This window comes from Colius striatus, chromosome Z, assembly GCF_028858725.1.
Source record: "Colius striatus isolate bColStr4 chromosome Z, bColStr4.1.hap1, whole genome shotgun sequence".
Lineage (NCBI taxonomy): Eukaryota > Metazoa > Chordata > Aves > Coliiformes > Coliidae > Colius > Colius striatus.
Genome location: NC_084790.1, coordinates 77,366,988 through 77,386,558, shown reverse-complemented (window position 1 = coordinate 77,386,558; position 19,571 = coordinate 77,366,988). Strand labels below are relative to the sequence as shown.

The window sequence follows — 19,571 nt, the reverse complement described above, 5'->3', positions numbered from 1 at the left end:
AGCAGGTTTGGGGTGCTGCTTGGGGCAGACTTGGCCAGTGCGACCCCATGGGAATGTGGAGCCTCAGGGGACTCTGTGCTGGAGAATCCCCCCTGTGTGTAACACAGACCCATGGGGTTTATGAGCCGTGGCACGTGTGGGCAGCATTCCTTGCTGACAGTGGGCTCTCAGATCTTAATCAGAGAAGGGCATTTCATGCCTCCATTAATTACGTGCTGTTTTCAAATCCCCCTCCTTATTTAGCCCACGTCTGTGCTCAGTACCCCAGAGGGATGGCAGCTCTTCCTGAATAACTTGGCAAAAGCAAGCATATCCTGAGCAGCCCAGCATGGAGCTGACACACACGGGTATCAGCGACTGCTTCTATTTCTGGCTGTTACTATGCTCTGACAGCTTTTCCTTGTGTGTGTTCTTGGTACCAGCCCCCAAGGGCTGTTAAAGTGCCAAACACCCCAGAAGTCTGTTCCCCTTCCTCAGGAACTTCCCCAGTCTGTAGGAAAGGGTCTGAGGGATCTGTTGCTCAAGCCAGTTTTAATTCAGCCCATTTTTGTTCTTCATTAGCATCATGGGGCAGAGTAAGCCTCTGAGGTAAACTCAGGGTGGATGATGTAGCTGCCTCTCTGGACTCCTCCTATCTTCTTGAAGTGACTTGTGTCCCATCTAGAAGAGAAAGCTATCAGCCAGGGGAGGACAAAACTCCAGCACGTAAGAAGAGTAGAAAACCTGCTCTGGCTGCTTGCGGGGGGAGCAGTGGGCACACAGCTGCCCCCATCCACTTCAGGCACTGAGGCCAAAGCAAAGAGCTGAAGCTCCCTGTCTTTGTCCTCTCAGCAAGCTGCTTCCAGCAGGCCTCCCACCCTGCAAACACCCACGCTCTCTTGCATTGCTTTTTTTCTTGACCCCCAGAGCCATGCCAGTCCAGGAGAATCTGCCTGTTTCTCAGCGGAAAAGACCTTGAGAAACACCTCACCGAGGCTCGGGCGTAAGGACATCAATGAGGAACCCAGTGCTACTTATTTGTTGTGTGGTTTTACTTTCTAGGCTCAGGATTTTAAAGCTAACCACATGGGTGTTTTTTTCTGCAAAGGCTGATGCCTGATTTTGGCCTGTGTGGTCGGTTGAGGCAGTAGCAAAGTGATGACTAAGATGATTGAACAGCCTCTCCTCTCCCCTTGCTGCTCCCCCAGGGCTGAAAAAAGTGCCTCAGCAGTGAGACATTCTAAGGGTAAACACGTTGGGATTAAAAGGTGCTGCTAGACTTGCAGTGGGTGAAGGGCAGGGCTGATTAACACTTAATGATCAGCGTGACCAGTGGACAGGTTCTTGGGTGAGAAGAGCAAGCAGTGACAACAGAAAATACAAGAGCAGTACAAGAAGTAGCACACTGATGCAGCCCCAGAATCTGGGAGATGTTGAGCTACATGGAGCTGGGCTTGTGGGTGCCAGCAAGATTTCAGGTGCTGCAGAGTCCCAAGGACTGCTGGATGAGACCAAGCTTAGAAACACCTATGTCACCGGAGTCAATTTGGTCCAGGCAGCAGCAATATGCTCTACAGCCAATCACCACAATGCTGTCTTGCCTTTCCTAGCCATTTCCGTTCATCCTGTGAGGTAAGAGGCGCAGCAGCTGCATTGCTGCCTGCATTGGCACGATGGGACCCATGACCCCTCGAGGTCTGCAGTCTGCATCATTGTCCCCTGAATAACTAGAAACCCACTGAACCCATCTGCACCTAGGGCTCGAGTATGTAGAGGACGGCTGGGGATGGCGTGTAGATGTACAGAAGATCGTTCCAGTGTTGTAACCGCAGCATGGGACACTCCTGAAACAGACAAGGGAGGTAGAGTGAGCGGTGGCTCTGAGGGCACCATCTCAACCCAACCCATCCCAAGCCAAGGGTACCCATCCCATCCCATCCCATCCCATCCCATCCCATCCCATCCCATCCCATCCCATCCCATCCCAACCTTACAGTTGCATCTTCTAGTGCATGGATGTGTCTTCTGATGGCAGAGGCCCCACCAACACAGCAGTTTGTCCCTCGCAGGCAGTAGTGGTGCCCAGAGCAGGGGCTGTAGTAGACCTGGAGGGGTTCCCTCTGTCTTGCGCTGTACACAGGCACCCTGTGCAAAGTGCCAGTGACCCCCTCTGCAAGCAGAGGGATGGTGAAATTAAGGGTGAGGACCAGACAGGCCATCACCTGAGTGGACACCAGGATGGCAGAGGCACAGCTACAGCTAGAGTATGGGACCTGAGCAAGGGCAGTTACCCAATTGACGGAGGCAGGGGGCTTTTGTGGAGTATGGCATGAGTGTGTTGTTCAAGGATGTCTCCATTCTTGTTTCCTGCAAGGAGTCATGGCAGAACTTGCAGGATTTGCAACCTTTTTGCTGCAAAGCCCAAGGTGCTGGTGGCACCTGAGGTGGCTCCGGTTTGTGGGGAGCTGGACTCTACCTTGGGCTGGAGAGGTGGGTAAGAGGAGTGCTTGTTCCAGGCTGTACTGCTGTAGGGATTTCTCCAGCTGATGTATTTGTCATCGTTGACAAAAACTGGCTTGTACTTCTCTGCAAAGCAAAAGCCACAGGTAGGGGTGTCCTGTGGTGCTGGGGACCTGAGAGATGGCCAGAGAGTCCTGACCACCCTCTTCCCAAAACGCAATGCCACGGGGCCAGGGGCACATCAGATGTGCTGCTCATGAGGTCTTTGTTAAGCATCTGTGATAGAGGTGACACCCACCACTTCCAGCTCGTTGGTCACCTGTCTCTGCCCATGCAGCCTTGGTCCTGAGGGCTGTGGGGGGCCAGAAAGGTGTCCCTTAGGCTTTACCTACCAACAGGAGATATTTAGGGGCACTTGGGGAGAGAACTCTGGGGACCTGCAGATGTCCGTGCAACAGAAGCAGTCTCAGGGCAAGGGTGGGGATGGGTGGCCATGGCAAAGCCACAAGTGCAGATGGTGATGGAGGATCCCTTCACCACAGTGGAGGGGTTGCAGGATGTAAAATGGTGCAGGATGCATCCTTTGTGTACACAAGGGGACAGCTGAGACCTGGGCGGTACCTTTGTTCCTGTAGTACTCCTGCATTGATGTATTAATCAGATGCTCTGGCTGACCTTGGCTTGCTGGATTTTTCAGCGGGGGCACCGTTAATCCCTACAGACAGCAGGGAGTGGAGAAAGACACTCAGGTCACACATCAGCATCTGCCTTTGTGGCCACTGGGGCACATGGTGAAGCCGATTATTGGGCAGGTCTAATGCTGCAGACACAGAGAAGATCTAAGCACCGAGTATCCTTTTGCAGGGAGTGGGCATGGGGGTTGTAGCAGCACCATGACTCCTCTGCCCCTTCCCCAAACCTCCTGCTTGCCTGAAACCAGGAGACTGTGGATGTCTGAGTGTCACAGCCCCCCCTCTGCCCCCCCTCCCCTGGGTGTCCATAGGCATCAGGGCACTTTGCAGGGTGGCAGATAGGGTGAGTACACTGGGACTACCAGATACAGAGGTTGGGAAGACAGTTACAGGAACAAAAGAACATCCTACAGCTGGCAAAGCTGAAGAAAGTTTGAGTCCTGTAGGGCAGATGAGTGCTATGGTTGTGTGAGCCACTTTTGTCCTTGCACAGCAGTGACATCCCTCCCCATGCCCTCTGTTGGCTCTCTCATTATAATGCACATGCTAATAAGGCTGCAAAAGATGGGCCAGTTTGCAGCTGCTTTGCAGGCAGCCCATAGAGCAGGGATCCCTCCTCCTCCATTACTAGGACTGGGAGGAGTTTTTCACTGCTCATCTGCCCTTCAGGCCTTCACACAGTTCCTTTGGCTTCAAAGGTGTCCATCCCTGCCCTCCCCTTCCTGCCCCCCCTTCCCTTGTTGGAACCGAGTAGAGCCTGTGGACTGTGTGTTGGAGCAGCTCTCAGAGCCTCCTGATCTGCCCTCCCCCTTGCCACTGTGTCACACAGCAGCCCTGCCGCTGCCTTAGTTTCCCCTTCCTCAACAAGTCCTGCCCCCTGTGCACTCTGAAACCTTCTGATGCGCAGGGCTGATATGTGAGAGCTTGTGCCAGTGGCCACCAGCCCTCAGAACCTGAAGCCACTTGGAGTGCAACTCCAGGGGATATGAAGCGAGAGAACATAAGCTATGGGGTGTCAAACACTTTCCTACCCAGGCATCACGAACCCCCTTCAATTACATACACATAGGAAGGCACTGTATGGGTCCCCATGCCATCTCCTGACCAGCATGGAGCATCTGCAGCTGGGGAGGGGTAGGAGCCCTGAGGTTTCCTCCTCCTGTGGCATTTACCTGTGTTACAAACTTGTTTTCTTTCCAGAGTGGCTGCAGAGTCTGTTCTTGGTCGGTCTTTCTGACAGAGCATGGTGGGCGGTAGTCGTTGGTATAAGTGCTGACAGGGGTCTTGTATTTTTTGGTGAAGAGGAACATGATGCAGCAGTTCACCGGGACAGAAGCACTTGGAGCCCGAGAGTGTCCCGGGGAAGCCCCACTGGATGAGTAGCCCTGTGTGGGGCTGGGGTATGCAGCCCGTGCAGGAGTGAGAGCAGGGCTGCTGCCACTGCTCCGCCAGCCCAGGCTACTGCTTCTGTAGTCAGTGATGTCATAGTGTGGGAACAGTGGAGTTTGGTGGCTCTCAGTCCCATGGTTAGGCTCTGATTCTGTCCCAGGCCACAGCAGTTACTATGGGTGTCCTTCCATGGGCTGCACCCTCCCAGTTTTGTCTCAGCTGTGGGCTCCTTTCCCTCCTGCAGCCAAATACCTTAACAGTGGCAGGAGACAGTTTCAGCTGTCTGTATTCAAGACAGGTTTGCTTTTCCCAGACTTGGAGGGTAGAGATGAAATCCCTGCAGAAACCCTGCTCTGGCTTGGCTTGTCACACAGTGCCAACTCAGAGCCCCACTCTGGTCCTGGCTCTGGCCCCTCAGCTGACACATTTTTGGAGATGACGGGAGAAGAACCAAGTCCACCTTGTCAGGCTAGATACCAACCTGTCCCCATCAAGGGCTCCAAATGCCTCCAGACAGCCCCAATTAATGTGCTGTTAAGAGATTAAATGAAGAAAACAAGCTGTTGTTGATTTTCACACCCCACTGCTCTCTGTTGAGCCAGGCTTAGGCTCTCCATCAACTCCATCTCCTCCTGGGAGGCTGGGAGGGAAGAGTGGACACCTCAGAGCACCCCAAAGCACAGAGCTGGGGAACACAGCTTGGTAGAGAGATGGAGTCCATGCCTCTTGGCTGGACAGGGACTAATCCTGCACTGGATCGGTGGCCAGCATGAGCCACTGGCATCCCTGATTTCGTTATCTGTGGCTGCTGGTGCAGTTCATACCCTCTCACCCCCGTTCGCTCCAATGAGAGAGGCCGCAGGCTGGTTTTCATATGTATGCATTTTAATATCATTAATTCTGTTACACTACACACAACCAGTAACAATGATAAATACTGCAAATGGAAATGTTAAAAAAAAATATTATACATGGTTTACGTTTTGGAAAAAAAAAAACCCCAACCAAAACCAAAAACCACAACACCCCACATCTTTAAAATAAATTAATGCATAAAACTGGTGGTAGAAAAAAGAAAACCCAAAACAAACCACAACACAACTGATCTGTTTAAGGCAATACTCTACACAGACAGGAACAGAAGTACAACAGTGTGCTACATGTTCTGAATGGGGGGAAAAAAAAGAGAAGAAAGAAAACCATACACAATGCAGACTGATGCCTTGGGAGTGAAAAAACTCCCCAAACCAGATAATAAAACCAATGGCCAAGTTAAGTGCAGCATTAATACACTCTGCATGTCAAATGATTAGCAGGTTCCTAACACGGACTAAGGTCAAGCTACAACAAATTTATCTTCCTAATTAAAAGGTTATTCAGGTCAAACCCTACATTTAACTCTACTTTGCATTTGGCTGTTTCAGCTGTGTTTCACTATACGCAAGGACAGCCGGAAATTAATCCCCTGCTCGAGATTAACACAAAGGTTGGGAGGTCTCTCCTCCTGAAAGATATTTCCATTAAACACATCCAAAAAGGATCTTGCTTTTGGTGATCCTGAAATGCCTCCCACCACGCCCTCCCCTGGGGCACGAGGTACCACACAGGGAAAGGAGATCTGGGAAGTATTTGCTTGGGTTGAGGGTTGTTTTTTTTCCAAGTCAAGGGCACAAAATGTAAGTGCAGATTTGATCCAGACTCGGAGGAGTGCTGTTTCCCTGTCTGCCAGGAATGTCGTATTGGGAGCCTGCTGAAAGCACTCTGCCAGCACAGGAGAAACGCAGCCTGTATCCAGGCTCCAGATACAGCCACAACATTTGCTACTAAGGTTGGTGCGAAGCTCCATACCTTCCCAGACAGCCAATGTTCCCCAATTATTAATGCAGCCCAGAACTTGGCCACTGGAAGGTGGACAATAATCATAATGCCAAAAATATCCCCTTCTCCCTCAAAAAAAGAAAAGAAAAGGGACAGTAGCTGCTTCCTGCCAGCCTTCCCCAGTGGATCCCCATCAGCTGCCACCCATGCAACATTGGCAGTGCCAGACCTCACCAGCATCAACCCAGTACATTCCCATTAAGGTGCATGTCTGCAAGGTGCTGCCAGGGGGCAAAGAAGCTTCCTGGGACACAGTCAGAGCCCTCTGTACTGCCCTGCTAGAGCGCATGCTAAAGAAGGTATGGTACACAAGGAAAGAAACCAAGCGGAGTTACGAGACTTGTGATGGCCAATGACTATCTGGGGTGCCTTGGGCTCCAGCGAGAGAGGAGGATGCAGGATTGGGCTGAGAGTCACTTTGGTGCAACTGCCTCTGATGCTCACTGCCAGTGTGTGGGGCAGGGAGGAGGAAAGGTGATGGCTGCTTTGAGAGAAGAGGAGTGGAAGGAGGATGTGTGCAATAAAACAAGGCTTGCAACTCTAGGACTAACCACTGGACACAGATACTGAGGATTACCTGTGGAGACTAGTTATCTTTCTACTGTGGCTGCTTCTTCCCCAACTTTCCCATCTGATTATTCTTCAGTTTGGGAAGCCCTGGCTGTTTGGCATGATGGCCAGTGCTGACCCTCCCAACCCAGTCCCCACACAGCTACAGGATGTACCAGGAGGTCTGGAAGTTGCATGTTAGACACAGTCCAGCTCTTCATGCAGGCAGTGCCAGCTTTCAAACCCTCCAGAAGGCCGTTTAACAGTGGCTCATTTCCCTTACAAAACTGAAGTTTCAATAACCTCTGCGGAAGGACTAAAAATGGCTAAATATGTGCAAAAAGGGGAGAGGAAAAATCTTTCTGAATTTTCTTTCCTGCAAAGACTTCATCCTCTGCAAGAGCCTTTCTCCCTGCAGCACTACAGCCTTACCACCCTGCCTTACAGCAAGAGGATGCTGACAGCCACCCACCCTGCCTCTGCTGCAGGCCTCCATCCCTGGGCCAAGGGGCTGGCAAGGCTGCTGGTTCAACTTGCTGCCTTATACCCAGGTTTTACAGCAGCCTGGTGTACCTTCAGCCCCACAACCATCAGGCAAGTGATGAGAAATCCCAGCCTGCTCTCTGGCTCACCCACCATCGTGTTCGTTGCATGTCCCACTGGTCTGATGTTTGCCTTTGGGTTTGTCTCGGGACAGGGGCAGCTACAAGCTGAGCACAGCTGCCACCACCGCTTCTCCATGCAAAGAAATCTGTGAGCTGGGAATGGAGATGAAGGTGATTAAAAACCACAGAAGGGCTGTGTGAAGAGAGCTTGTCCAGGCTTTCCAACTCTCTCCATGCGTCTGTGTTCCATGTCCCAACAAACTCTGTGTCTCTCAGGTCATGAAGGCTCATGGAATGTGGGTAACAAATGGAGTCACAGCTTTTTGAGGGTGCGGAAGCAAGAAGGTAGAGAGCAGTGCTTCCCAGTGACCTCACCTGAGGCAGCTGGATGGTCAACTAGGGGAGAGATGCTGCTATAGGAGGGTAAACATCTCAGCAGGTAATGAGACTTAGCATGGCCTTTTCCCAGTGCCTACTGTGCCTACAGTGACGTGTCTGAGATGGTCACATTTTAATGAGGTTTCTTTTGTACCTCCATTCTCTGATGACATTCCACTGCCTGTATCACCTATTTGTTACTATAGAAATGGTTCCACAGACCAGGTACAAGCAGAGAGGTGGGCTCCTTCCCACAGAAAATGCATCTTAGAGGAATCTTGCGTTGGGGCAGGGGAAGAACATGACAAGCCCTCCTCCTCCTCTGAAGAAGGAACAACGGGGACCGTGAGGGCCTGACTGCAATCCCCATTCCCTGCCTCCCTGTGCTGCTGAGCGGGGAGGACGTAGAGATATGTGGAGCACGAAGTTGAGCTCAGGAAGAAGGGAGGGGTGGGGGAGGGAGATCTTGAAGTGCTGGTTTGTATTTTTTCATCATCCTGCTCTGGTTTTTGGCTGTCTGGCTCTTCTGATTGTAGTTGGTAGTAGATTGAACTGTTCTTTGTTTCTTCTCTAAGTTAAGTCTGTTTTGCCCAAACCATAATTGGCAGTGAGCTCCCCCTGCCCTTGTCTCAATCCACAAGGCCCCTGCTTACCTCTTCTCTTCCCATCTCACTGGGGCCTCTGCCATCCCTTGGGAGACGGGTGTGTGTGTGGGGTGAGCGAGTGGCTGTGTGGTGCTTCATTGCTGGCTGGGCTTGAACCACAGCAGTCTGGGGAACAATGGGAAGAGCTGCTCTCCACAGGCACCAGGGAGAGCTGAAACCTGATCTGCCAGTGTCTATCAGCTCTGCAACGTGGCTTGCTGCCTGTTTGCGTGGGCCACCATGCTCTGCTCCATGTAATCTCAATTCATCCCCAACATTTGCCTCCACTGCGAGCTGCAAAAACAGCAACTAGACAAGCAGTGTTTATCTGGTGTAATCCTGCAATTGTCACCAATGTCAAGGCAGGCAAAGGAGGGGATGTAGCTGTCATTTTTTGGAAGCAATGCAGCAGCTCAGATGCATTATATAGGCAGGTAAAATATGGATGCCAGACTTTGTGAGAAACTTGCATTAATCTTCTGTAGGTAATCTTAGGTTGCAACTGCTTCCTCTGTGCTAAACTGCTGGCCCTTCTGCTTCAGAACTTGGGTGGCTCTGTGACAAGAGAAGGGTTTTTGTGATGAAATCTGGTTCAGGGCTGTAGCAATTATTCTCACAGGAAAGCCTTGAAAGGAAATTACAAGGATGCAATCACCTAGAGATGAAAAGCATCTTAAAATGAAGAACCTCCCATGCCTTCTCCTTGCTCAACTCACCACATGTTACTGCCCATCTATGCAGATGTGTCTTTTGAACATGTAGCCTTGCTTGCTGAGTCAAGCAGCAGCCAGGTGACAAAGCCTACTTCATTATAGCTAAGAGTGGCCCTACCCCACGTGAGCTTCAAAAATGTAAAATTGAAGGAAGAGCCCACGTAAAACTGCCACTTTATACCCTCAGGTGATTATATGGATACTAGAAGTAAGAACATGAAACTGCGGTGGGAATATCCCAAATGGATCTTCCAATGCTCTCTTCCCTCCATCAGCACTTGCTGTCCCAGTTGCATTCCTAAAGTCTGTAATTCCACTAGCAGGGGATGGTGCTGTTGGGCTGCCAAATCTTCTTGCATGTTCCCTGTGGCAGCACACATATTGAGAAGCCAGTTGTTTGAGAGCAAGTTGCCAAATAACCGGGAAAAACATCCTTGCCAAACATCTTCCCCCAAAGCTCCTTAATCTCTCTACTAACCTACACCCTGCAGCCTTCTGGCACATGTAAACAACATCAGAAGCTGATAAACAGAGGGAAAGCAGGGTAACACCTTGCAAATATGTATAGAATATCTATAGCATGCCTTTTGCATCTTTGCTTGTCCTATCAATGGTGCACATCACACACTTGGGGATGGTTGTAGCATCTTGGGAAGGCAGATTTCCCCCCTGTGCTGCAAAAGGGAATGGACACAAGGATGTGACCTGCCTGGGCTTAGAGCAGATGTGTACCACGTGCCAGCAGCAGCAAGGGACTTCTGATCTCATTTCTGTGTTCTAACAGCCCAGTGCACTCTCTGCAGTAGTATTTGGCCATGGTGCCAGCTCAGGGACATGGTGTTTCTGGTGTGTGCATCTGAAATCGAGCTTTGCTCCCTGCTGGTAGCAGCACTGCTCTGAGACAGATTAATTCGGACAACTGGGATCTGCCCTAGGCCAAGACAGCTCTTGGCAACCTTTGTAGTTTCTACTTGTTTTCCTTTTCCTGTTGTTCCATCTGGTGCCCAGCTGGGTCCTTCCCTTCTTCAAAAGCATGTTTCTGTGGAGTCACATACAGGGCGCTGTACTTTTCAAGCATGCTGTTGTATAGCTCATATGTCAGCCCAAGGACAGGCTGCACAGAGAGGAAAGGATTCCTCTCAGGACTGCAGACCAATGTGTCAGCCAGCACAAAGCTGAGCAGAGTGAAGACTTTCTTTTGGGAAAGGAGCTAGAGAGACAAAGCAGAAGCAGCTGAGTCCATACTATTCATGGGGGAGTGCCCTGAAGACCCTTTCAAAGTCCATGCAGTAGCTTCCCCCCAGTTTTTTTTAGTTGCAAGGCATCTGCAGGCAAGACAACTAGACAGCATAGCAGACCCAATGGCCAAGCCTACATATTGGGGTAAGACATGCAGCAACATCGGACGTGAAGATATGCTCCTCCAAGCTGGGATGGAGTTAATTTTCATCCTAGACCATGCTATCTGAAGATCTTCCTCAACAGGAGGAGAATGTTTCTCCTCACAGAGACATCTGCAAATGGGGAATTTGCAGACCAGAGAAATAGAGTTGAGTGCTGAGATCCTGGTGTTCAAAGCCAGCTCACATGAAAGGGCAAAATTAGCAGATGATAAAGGGACAGGACTTGCTTAAACTCGGGTAATTTGGTGACTGAAATTACACAGAATCCTGACAAAAAGCCAGTCTGGCTTTAGGAGGCATCAAATGCAAATTTCTTTGTTGAGGCTGCATCATCAATATCCTTAAATTCCATTTGCATGGTAATTTAGACCAACAGCGATGCAGCCTTTTATACACCATGGTGCTCCTGCCCTTGGTATGCTGTACAACTTTGGACTGAAAGTAGGGCCTGAGAAGACCATCTGGTTTGTTGCAAAGACTGTAACAAGGAACAATTTGCTTTCTTGCATGCAATCTGCATTTAGGAGAGTGCCCAGCAGCTCTGCAGATCTTAAGACTGTATCACACTGTGACAGAGAATCAGAGTCCATGCTCTTTGCTTTTGCCTTCCCCAGGCCACAGCATCAGAGACTCGTCCGAGGAGAGCAGTGTCAGAGTGGCCACGTATCTATACACTTTCCTGGGAAGTCACCACAGTGCAACCTCCAACAAGGGCACAAGGAAAAACATTCTGGCCGAGGCAAAGGTCTAAACGCAAGACCAGAGTGAGAGTCAGCCCAATCTGTAGTTAATACATACTGATGGGCTGTCCCTCACACTCCATAATGAGCCGACAAACATGCCACATGGTCATAACCTGCTTCAGGGGCTGTGGTTCAGAAGGCTTAGTGTTCAATTTTCTATGATAGCCACATATGCACTGCCAAAATCTGTTCAGCCTTCCTGATAATAACCCTACAGAGATAACTACTTTTCCCCACCCTTTCTACTTTATCCCCCTAGTAAAATATATGAACACAAAGCATAGAGAGGAGAAGCCAAAAAATTGCCATTTTATGTTCCTGTACTGTCATCCCAAACCAGCTATTTGTGCAGCACACTCCTGTGCACAGGGAAAAATATTTGGCTTGTGCTTCGGTCTGTATTTGGAGGAAGCACTGGGTATAACATTTAAATTCATCTCCCTCCCTCCCTCCCTAAAAGGGCTGTACTCAAAGCAGATGCACGTCACACGATGCAAAGGGCTGAGGGCAGTTGCAGGGTTGAGGAATACCTTGAGGCACATGACAGGCAAAAAACAGCAATAGAGGCAATAAAAGGACTTGGTCGTGGTGCCATGGGGCAGTGCTTATCAGTGAAGATCTGTCCTTCAGAGCAGAGGCATTAACCCTGGGAGACAAAGTGTCAGCAAACCTCACTCCTAGACCAAACAAGATGGCTGCATGACAGTGATCAGTGGGACCTGCAGTCCTCTGTAGCTGGATCCACACAATTGGATAGCTTGTTGCCCTAGCAGGCATGCTGAATGATCCAAACTCATGAGCAAGGGCTGTAGGAAGGGCTGAGCACATGCAGCCCGCCTGGAAGGCACAGAGGATAAATGGGATTGAGACGTTGCATGGTACCTATGCGAACTACAAAGCCCCTCTAAGAGGTTGGTGCCAGCAGGAAGGTTTTGGATTTTATGACAACAGAACCTTCTTTGGGGACTATAACTTGACAGGGCAGGGTGGAATTCATCTCTCTCATAAGGGCACTGCAATATTTGGGAATAGGCTACTCAACTTGATAAAGAGGGCTTTAAACTAAAGGACTTGGGGGGTGCAGGGAGAAGTAACATAGAACAAGTCATCATTCAAACAGGGCAGGGCAGGGAATGCAATAGTAAGCGTCCCTCAGCCACACAGCGCGTTGAGATGCAGAAGGCTGACCACCCTGAGGGAAAGCCAAACCAGGGAGGATCCTCCTGCATCCAGCCACGGAAACCTGTGTGTTTAAGTGTTTGAGTAAGCCCCTGCGCTGCCTCTACACCAATGCACACAGCCTGGGGAATAAGCAGGAGGAACTGGAGATGTGAATGAGATGAGATGGAACCATTCTATGATTCTATGAGGATGTGGGGCTACAACCTCATTACAGTCACAGAGACATGGTGGGACAGCTGCCATGGCTGGAGCACAGCCATGGAGGGCCATGGATTGTTCAGGAGAGACAGGCTGACAAGGCGTGGAGGTGGAGTTGCTCTCTATGTGAGGGAGCAATTAACGTGCATTGAGCTCTGCCTGGGTGGGGAGGAGGGGCAGGTTGAGTGGTTGTTGGTGAAAACTAAGGGGCAGGGTAAGGTGGATGATGCTGCTGCAGAAGTTTGCTACAGGACACCTGATCAGGAGCAGGAAGTGGATGAGGCCTCTTCAAAGACCTGCTTGGACGGATCTCATGGGATAAGATCCTAGAAGGTAGAAGTACCTAAGAGAGCTGATCAATCTTCAGGCACCTCTTCCTCCAAGCCCAGTATCAGTGTGTCCCCATATGTAGAAAAGAGGGAAAAGGAGGTAGGAGGCCTCCATGGATGAGCAAGGATCTGCTGGGATAACTCAGGCAGAAAGCAGCCATCTATGAGAGCTGGAAACAGGGCTTGGTTTCTTGGGAAGAGTACAGGAACATTGCCAGGGCATGCAGGGGTGCAACTAGGAAGGCTAAAGCCCTTCTGGAATTAAACCTGGCCAGGAAAATAAAGGAAAGCAATAATGGGTTTTTCAGGTACATTAGTAGCAAAAGGAAGATGAGGGGGAATGTGGGCCCACTGCTGAACACAGAGGGTGCCCTGGTGACAGAGGATGCAGAGAAGGCCGAAGTACTGAATGCCTTCTTTGCTTCAGTCTTTACAGCCAAGGCCAGCTCTCAGGAAGTCCAGTCCAGCAATGATAACAGGATGGCCAGGACAGCAGAAGGTGGAAGAGGAAGAGGTTAAAGACTTGCTGGCCAAGCTTAAGGCTCATCAGTCAATGGGTCCTGATGGGATGCATCCTAGAGTGCTGAGGGAGCTGGCTGATGTGATTGCTAAGCCTCTCGCTATCATTTTTGAACAATCATGGAGGACAGGTGAGGTGCCTGAGGACTGGAGAAAGGCCAATGTCACTCCAGTCTTCAAAAAGGGCAGGAAGGGCGACCCAGGAAACTACAGGCTGGTCAGCCTCACCTCTATCCCTGGAAAAGTGATGGAACAACTCATCCTGAATGTTGTCACCTCCCAGGTCTCTCTCTGAGTTCTGCTGGGGAGCAAACTAACCATGAGCCAGCAATGTGCCCTCGTGGCCAAGAATGACAATGGCATCCTGGGATGCATCAAGAAGAGTGTGGTCAGCAGGTCAAGGGAGGTTCTTCCCCCCCTCTCCTCTGCCCTGGTGAGGCCTCATCTGGAGTCCTGTGTCCAGTTCTGGGTTCCCCAGCTCAAGAGGGACAGGGAAGTGCTGGGGAGTCCAGCGCAGGGCTACCAAGATGATCAGGGGACTGGAGCATCTTCATTATGAGGAAAGGCTGTGGGAACTGGGGCTGTTTAGTCTGGAGAAAAGGAGACTGAGGAGGGACCTCATTAATAAGTATATAAATGGTGGGTGTCAGGAAGTTGGGACATCCCTTTTTTTGTGTTGTATCTAGTGACAGGATGAGGGGTAATGGTATGAAGCTGGAACACAAGAAGTTCCATTTAAGCACAAGCAAAAACTATTTCCCTGTTGAGGTGAGGGAGCCCTGGCACAGGCTGCTCAGGAAGGGTGTGGAGTCTCCTTCTCTGGAGGTCTTTGAGACCCGCCTGAACACATTCCTGTGTGACCTGATCTAGGTGACCCTGCTTCTGCAGGGGGGCTGGACTCGATGATGTCTAAAGGTCCCTTCCAACGCCCACCACTCTATGATTCTATCATACCCCTAGAAAAATCCCCACAAGACTCTGTATGTTCTTCTGTCTTTTCTTTCTATACCATATTGATAGACTTCTTCCCTTTCCCCCCGTCAACTTGCTAACCTCAGCCTCAGCTGTATTTTGGAAATATTCTCACTCAGCATTATCAAGTGGTGACAAAGAGTGAGAAATTCACTTAAGGAACACTCTTCCTAGAGCAGCTGGCAAGTTTACCAACACTTCTGCATGAGGAGGCAGGAATGCTCAGTAAACAGCACCAGGCAGCCATCTTCCTGTGGCCTGGAGACAGGGTGGCAGTGTGCTTGTTTGAGGGAAGGAAGGCAAACACAGCGTCAACAGTTGCCCATACCAGCTAGTGAATAATAAAGCACAGGAATCTTGTGTGTCTGCTCTTCTGCGTATGCTGTGGATGATATCATGCTTAGCACTGCACAGAGTGAAACCCCAGGATGTTAAATCAACTTCCTAACTACGAAGAGGACATCTCAAAGACTCCACTCACTTCATGCAGATTTCAGATGGAGGAATCTGTCTGCCTGGGGGCAGTAAATTGTGAATTCTTATAGAAGCAAAAATGCCCTTGCTTTTTCTCTTCCACAGGCTATAAAGCAAGTGATGACCCAAGACAGGGCAGTCCTTTCTCCTGGCACACACATCTGTGCCAGTGGATAAAAGATTAAGACACTGAGAAAAATGCCAGCCCATTCCTGGCCTGATCCCCACATATGCTGAAGCCAGGGAGAGGACACATTTCCCAGTTCCAGAAATGACTTTGCATTTTAAACAATCTGCTGGTGAGCTGGCAGTTCAGTCCAGCAACCTACTGCAGTGCCAGGTTTCCTGACTATTCCAGCACTAAACAAACACAGTTGCTCCTGACATGGGACAGCTCTAACACAGATAAAATCTGTTTTGTAAGTGGGTGGATATGGGACAAACAGTAGTTTACTCTCATGGGTTTTTTTAAGCTGAAGCTGTTCATAATCCTGCCGTTGTTGGAAACTCCCCTAAAGTCTGACATCACCCCTTGGTCGCCTTCAGCATTAACAAATCTCTCCCATAGGTATGAAGAGACACAGTGCCAAGAGCACTGTAAAAATGTTCAATCTTCAACTAGCTTTTCCAGCACCAACCTTCAGACCCTCCAGCTGTAGTCCTGTGCCATGCAGGACTCATGCATGAACAAAGCTTCTTACTTGGACAAAGTTTCGGGTTTTTGGAAGCAAGTGGGTCTCATGGGATAGAAGCATAGGCTGAAGTCAGTACATGTGACTGGACCGAACTCAAGAGTATGGGCAAGGACTGAATATCTGAAAAGCACAGAGGGATTGCAGATCAAATCTCATGTGTTTGGTGGTAATTTAATGTGGAACTATGAGCATGTGACATGACAGTTCCAGCTAGTACTGACTCGCAGTGAAATGCCACCTTTGCAATGTGAATGAACTGTGTCATGCTAGTCCTGGATAGCCTTGCCATAAGAGAGGATGCCCAGCTCTGTTTCCATTCCTGTGCCCCAGTTACAGCATCATTTTGGTTATGCAAATGGAACAGGTTTAGTGAATGAATTAAGAACTGACCTCCTCTCACTGGTAAAACCCTGACACCTCAGACTGCTGATCTCGCAGATGGATTGGTTTCCGTGGGCAGGATTACCTGCAGCTCCATCTACCCCTTCCTATTCTAGAACAGACACTTTATAAAATATCCCCAGTGCCTACACAAATCAAGGAGGTATCTCTGGACCCCTTTGCATTCGCTCTCCAGATCAGTCAGTTCTGCCAGGCGCTGCCTGGCACTTTGAGCAACTTATCGTTTGTTTAATTGTAGTTTAAAATAATTTATCAACCAATCATAAAATGAATTTTTTGGTTTCTCCTGGCTCCATGAACACAAAGAGGTGCACGTCCTACCATAGGAGGAAGCAATGGCTGTTAAGTTTTACAGTTATAGTGGAAAGCACTGATCACAGCCTGCCGGCCTCACTACTGGATGTGACAGGCGGTGGAGGAGGTGGCTTGGCAACACATGCAGGTGGGGTTGACTGATTTAGGGGGGATTAGGTCGAGGTCCTCGTCATCTGGGATCTCATCTAACCGGTACCCATCCTTTAGCAGTTGGATGTTCAAGTCTTGGTTGATCTGCTACAGACAAAGAGACAAATGGTCACACACTTGAGCCTTCACAGTTCTGACTGGAAGATGAAAGATGTCCCCCTTACTCTCAAATATATTTCCCCATCATTAGCAGCTGCCCCAGCTTTTGATGAGAAGTGAGAGTTGCCTTCTGCTTGAGCTTCTTCCAGGATATCTACAGTGAGATATTTCAGAGTAGCAAGCTGATGCACTATTTATTTTCTTCTGGAATAATCTTTCCATGAAAACAAACTCTCATTTAAAGTAACACAATAATGATGTTAATAAATGAACTGGTAGCTGGGCAGTCTCTCGTCTGCCTAGGGCACAGTATAGCAGTTGAAAGGAGGTAAAGCCTCTTGGTTCCTTGTAATCTCAGACTGAAGTGTTGTCTAACCAAATCTGGGACAACACTTCATCAAGGTCCAGAAATGGCCCTGATAATTTTATTTGGTCCCACCCTTGGCCATTTCTGTGTTTCAGATGCATTTTGCCCAAGGAAGGGACAGAACTGGTGAGTCCCCAGCAGCTTGTATGCAGAATCCAGTACCCTGGATTTAAAATCAGATCCCATAGAAGCAATTGCCAGAGGCTGAGCAACTAATTCAGGAGAGACCTTGGGAATATATTAGAAACAACACAGAGAGACTAACAAACTTGAGCTTCCTGCCTCTTCTCTTTGAAAGGGCAAGGGTTCATATCTGCCAGTCCTCCCTGGAATTTCTGCTTGCTCCAAGTAAACAGGCACTGTGTAACCCTGACAGCTCCAAGAATTGAAAATGACAGTACACCCTCAGATCCTTTATTTGTGTCCTTGGCAAGCTGAGCTTGCTTGAGGTTGCTGAGCTGGTGTGACAGATAAGTTGATGCTTTTTATACCACATGACCCAACACTGCAGGACTAAGCAGAATTGGGCAAAGCTTGAGTGAAGCCCAAGGTAGCTGTGAAAACAGCTGACAGGAAAACCTCTGTGCCGTGGCAGTGCAGCGACAGAGCCAACTGGATCACCAGGGAAGAAAGAAACTTGATACAATTTCTGCCATGGCCCCTTCCAGACTCACCTACACCATTGGTAAATTCACTGTGTAGCTATTTCTAGCAGTACAAAACCACCATAAGCTGTTTCTGTCTGCTCCCCTATAAGTATTGATGGCAAGGATGGCAGGAGAGAGTATAACTCACCTCAGCTGATGAGTATCCCGAGGAAGAGTATCTGGACATGTCAAAGTCATCATCACTGCAGGGAAAGACAAGATATAGCACAGAAGGAGTCAGAAACATCTGTATTTTCCGGCTAGCCCTATCTCTCTTGTGCTGTGAAGCTGCACTTGAGGCACAGAAAAGTTACAGCAAGTGAGCCTGGATAGCAATTTTCATCTGTGAACCTCAGGTCTTTCCAACATGGTGCTTTTTACTTGTGTCTCTTCCTCCTTGTTTAAACACATAGACCCGTTACGGCATATGCCAAAGGGCACAGCAAGGAAGAGTGCGAGTAACCTGCAAGAGTAGTTTCAGCAAGAGTTATCTCCAGTGCTGCACTCTGGCACGAAAACTCGCTCACACCATAATGCAGATGGTAGTATTAGCACTTTGCATACCTGTCCGTATCCAGGGCTACCAGCGGCTTTTCATCTGGGCTCTGGTCTAACGATGAGTAGCCCTTATTGGGAACAACGAGCCTGAAATGATTAAATGTTATCAGTTAATCACAGAGTAAAACTCAACACTACACACAGTCTAGGGCAAAGCTACGTGATAGTCTTTCCCTGTTTCACTCCCTTGCAAACTCTCCCTTATCAGTGAAAATGCTTAAATGGGTGCAATCCAGAGGAAGAGAGCCATGTCTCTGGGTAGTTCAGAGCAGTTTCACAGGGGTGAACTCCAGACGTGCCTTGGGAATGTGATCCTTCCTAGGAGAGAAAATGTTGAGTTGCTCTGCACTTCATTTTGGTGAACCTGTTTGGCTAGCACTGCTTGTCATATCAGATTGCTCTTTCTTCCTAGCAACAAGTACACGGCACTAGTAATAAGTAAATAGGAGAATGAGGCTAGAGTAAGGCAGAGGCTCAGTGCTCCTACTATTTTACCACTGCAAATCAGAGATGTGTTCTTTCTGCCTGATCACAGAAAGATCTACCGAGTTCCCTCCCCAAACACAACACTTCTGAGGTCTCAGTCCTAAATTTAGTAACGAGAAATATGAGCTGGTGAGAGCAGCATAAGAGTCCAGTCAGACTAGCACTTTTAAAATCCCATTATTTTATAATGACTTTCACTTCATCAGAAGTGTTACGAAAGCTGACAATTACTTTGCACCTTTAATTGCCTGAGAGGGTTTGTGAAATGGAATACAGGCTTCAGAGCTTCTTGGATATGGAAAATGCATTAATACATTGGTATTTAATTCACAACTGGGTCCTTTCATCCACAAAATTCTGGTTCACATTTAAAGTAAGATCAACCAAATGGAGCAAATGGAATAAGATTCTATCTCGAGCAGGTGAGAACTGTAAGAGTGGCAAAAATCTCCTTGTTCAGTTGGTTGATTCAGGTTTTCTCCCAAACGAAGAACTAGTCTTTAACACAACACAAGGATAAACAATGATGCTTCACTAAGAGTTTAAGAAATAGTAAACTTAATTAAGAAATAGTAATAGTAATAGTATCACTGCCTGAAGTATTTTTCTGCTTCTGCTCAGAAAATTTCAGGACGCTATTACAATACAAAGGCCTGCCAAGGGGCAGGCTCAGGGAGAGTAAAATATATAAAATCTAAGCAGATATATAGGTTCATGAGTAGTCGTATTTTCCTGCTGTATTCAT

At 48.8% G+C, this 19,571-nt stretch overlaps 2 protein-coding genes across 4 annotated transcripts in view; both read right to left on the bottom strand.

Annotated features, from left to right (window-relative positions):
* Window positions 1-563: 563 nt before the first annotated feature.
* SPMIP6 (sperm microtubule inner protein 6) lies at window positions 564-4,441 on the bottom strand. Its single transcript, XM_062018849.1, has 7 exons — window positions 4,304-4,441; window positions 3,061-3,154; window positions 2,456-2,565; window positions 2,271-2,346; window positions 1,969-2,149; window positions 1,734-1,823; window positions 564-660 (listed from the first exon to the last, which is right to left on the bottom strand). The coding sequence occupies exons 1-7, from the start codon at window positions 4,439-4,441 to the stop codon at window positions 564-566; spliced, it is 786 nt and encodes a 261-aa protein (XP_061874833.1).
* Window positions 4,442-5,387: 946 nt separating this feature from the next.
* Window positions 5,388-19,571, bottom strand: part of FAM219A (family with sequence similarity 219 member A) — a 105,533-nt gene continuing 91,349 nt past the window's right edge. For 2 of the 3 annotated variants that reach the window (XM_062017762.1, XM_062017764.1), the window contains exons 4-6: window positions 18,347-18,427; window positions 17,931-17,985; window positions 5,388-16,756 (exon numbers count right to left, since the gene is read on the bottom strand). In XM_062017762.1, coding sequence (XP_061873746.1) covers window positions 16,598-16,756; window positions 17,931-17,985; window positions 18,347-18,427 — 295 coding nt within the window. In that variant the 3' untranslated portion in view covers window positions 5,388-16,597. The remainder of the gene's footprint in view (window positions 16,757-17,930; window positions 17,986-18,346; window positions 18,428-19,571) is intronic. The other variant, XM_062017763.1, reaches the window with a different exon arrangement.

Excerpts from the sequence above, each read along its gene's own strand:
- SPMIP6 (XM_062018849.1), bottom strand. The coding sequence starts at position 4,441 with ATGTTCCTCTTCACCAAAAAATACAAGACCCCTGTCAGCACTTATACC. Across the intron at positions 2,566-3,060 it reads GGAGTACTACAGGAACAAAG|AGAAGTACAAGCCAGTTTTT; the intron begins GTACCGCCCAGG and ends TTTGCTTTGCAG. Across the intron at positions 2,150-2,270 it reads CCCCTGCCTCCGTCAATTGG|AGGGGGTCACTGGCACTTTG; the intron begins GTAACTGCCCTT and ends CTCTGCTTGCAG.